Raw genomic sequence first — 2,500 nt, 5'->3', positions numbered from 1 at the left:
TGGAAGTTAAGTTTATGAAAAGTTGGGTTTTAGCGTTAAAATAATTTCATTGTAAATAATCAAAATTAGATTTGGTAATTTCCCATTAGCTGGTAGTGCATTTCTATCGTTGCTAGTTATCCAACAGTTATCGTTGCTTATTCATTTGTTAAGTAATAAACAAATCTGATTTCATCGTTCTCATGATTAACAGCAGTGTACAGGCATGTCCCATGGTACTGTCCATTTCTGGTTAATTTTTACATCTTTGCGACAACATGCATCTTTCGAAAGCTTCATAAAATGTTTATACAAAATGTCTAAACTATACTTGTCTTGTGTAACTGGTTACTAAATCGTTTTGTACAAAAGCATTTGTCCGAAATTTAGGATACCAAATCGCATTGTATAACTGGCGGTCATAAATAAGGCAAAAGTTAATTCGCAAGAAGGTTATTTTGCATTTTGATGGTGTCACGGTCTGCATAACCGCGATATTGCGTTACTTCTTAAGTTTTAGAAGAAATATAAAATGTCCTCAAGAAGTGTGACCAACTCTAAGTTTCTCTAATCCACAGCACCGCCGGTTAAGCTACAGTCGCCACGCTGTAGATGATCGTGATCTATCAACACAGGTAGCGTATGAGCATCACTTTTCCTCTGTGTGTATCACGATCTAGATACTTGTTTTCTCTCTTTCGTCCGTATAGGTTAACTACAAGATGCAGATGAACATTCGGCGAATGATCAGTGAGAAGAAACATCACAAACGAAGCAAACGAGTTAAAGTAAGTGCAATGGCTGGTTAGGAATGGAGCGTCCGCAGCTAAGCATATACATGACAAACGTATCTTCCGCAGGATGGCAAACAACAGAATCACGTTTCGTTCCCGGAGTTCGCGCAGAATGGGTCTGCGAAACAGTTTGCGAACGGTACGAATGATATCGTTATGACTAATGACACAATTACGATTACTACCGACTACCATCCACCACCACCACAACCACTAGAACCACCACTAACCGATCAAGAAAATCGCAAAAAAAGTAAAAGAAAACATTCTCACAGTCTTAACAAGTACCGTAGATTAGAAATAGGTAAAAAAGAAGTTCATTCCTTTCTTTAACAAACAGTCGTATGCATATGTTGGTCGTATCGTCGTATTTTAGTCCTTATCTCGTGCCCTTTCTACTTTGTCTGCCCTCTTACTATTTTTGTATTTGTCTGCTATAGTACTTTCCGTATTATACTTATTTTTCTATATGTTGTTTTTTTTTGTATAAGCAGAGTTTGATAAGAAATGTTGTTTGCACAAAGGTCACATTCGAAAACAAAGCAAACAAAACGAGTCACACTTCAATGCTTAAAAATGGATAATGCAATAATGTTTGACGCAAGTCGTGACTAATTTTTAAAAATTATAGTTTTAAAATGTTTTACTAACTATTTGGGCATTTGTTTTGGATAAAATATAGTTCACTTAACATATTCTGACGATTTGTGCAAACTTTCCGTTGTTGGAAACCGTAAATTGTACCAGAGCGTGAGCTTAGCTCATTTGGTTGTGCAAATAGCTTTGACAATTTACATGTATTCTGGCTAATTGATGTTTTACCTAGGCTCCTAAGCATTAAGCTGACTTTCAAGTAATGTCGGCTGTAAAACCCACAGCAACTTGCAAGTGAAAGCACTTTTGAAGTGTAATGTACTAGACAGACTGTCTCTAAAGTAGCGATAAGTGCATCGTATGAAATTAGTTGTTCGCTCTCATTTCCACTATTACTATTACTATTACTATCCACAATACTGCACTCCGTGTCTGTTGATGTGTTATTATGCTGCACGTATGAAGAAGTGTTTTACTTTTTTTGTGATACAAAATCAGCTCATTCATATTCAGCATCCATCAGCTCATTACATTCATCATGTCTACTCTATTCTCTAATTAATGGATTTATAATTTTCCTATTCTTTCAATCAGTCGTCGTATGTAATGTTGATCACTTGACTTTTTCCCATGTTCCATTTTGTTTGATTTTTGTTGTACCATACTTTCACCCCGTATTTTCATCGGCAATGGTGGAATGCAGTTTCCCCCATTGACCGCCTTGTGTAGCTATGTTGTGTGGGATACATTTTAAGCTGTATGATATAGAACGTTTTAACAAATTAATGTTTGTTTTCCCTAGATTACATCAACGAAGTGCTACATGAGGACAACGAGGAGGAGGAAGTGCAAGCCGGCCCGGCAGAGGACTGGGACGGAGGTGGCCTTACATTCACCGCAAAGTCATCGCGTAAGTTGGCCGCTTTTGACCTTTCTTTTCATCTGTCTTGGTTTCCTTCACTCTTTGTTTCTCTCTATCTCTCTCTCTCTCTCTGAATTCTGCTGTCTCTTCATCCCTCTCTCTAAACCCTGCTGTTTCTTCCTCCCTCTTTAAACCCTATCGTCTGTCTTTCTGTATCTCAAAACCTTCTTTCGCGACACCATTCTTCAAATGGGTTTTTTTTCTCGATTTC

At 37.5% G+C, this 2,500-nt stretch overlaps 2 protein-coding genes across 14 annotated transcripts in view; one reads left to right on the top strand and one right to left on the bottom strand.

Annotated features, from left to right (window-relative positions):
• LOC125960044 (protein lingerer) overlaps window positions 1-2,500 on the bottom strand; it is a 70,061-nt gene that overhangs the window by 20,659 nt on the left and 46,902 nt on the right. The window lies entirely within an intron of this gene.
• The window catches only part of LOC125960026 (sodium/hydrogen exchanger 3), a 50,216-nt gene that overhangs the window by 32,399 nt on the left and 15,317 nt on the right, over window positions 1-2,500 (top strand). For all 13 annotated transcript variants that reach the window (XM_049693136.1, XM_049693128.1, XM_049693134.1 and 10 more), the window contains 4 exons: window positions 558-614; window positions 690-767; window positions 840-912; window positions 2,170-2,277. In XM_049693136.1, the coding sequence (XP_049549093.1) occupies window positions 558-614; window positions 690-767; window positions 840-912; window positions 2,170-2,277 (316 nt within the window). The remainder of the gene's footprint in view (window positions 1-557; window positions 615-689; window positions 768-839; window positions 913-2,169; window positions 2,278-2,500) is intronic.

The sequence above is a fragment of the Anopheles darlingi genome, chromosome 2 (genome assembly GCF_943734745.1).
Source record: "Anopheles darlingi chromosome 2, idAnoDarlMG_H_01, whole genome shotgun sequence".
NCBI lineage: Eukaryota > Metazoa > Arthropoda > Insecta > Diptera > Culicidae > Anopheles > Anopheles darlingi.
The sequence above is the reverse complement of the archived record's forward strand: the minus strand, read 5'-3'. Positions and strand labels throughout refer to the sequence as shown.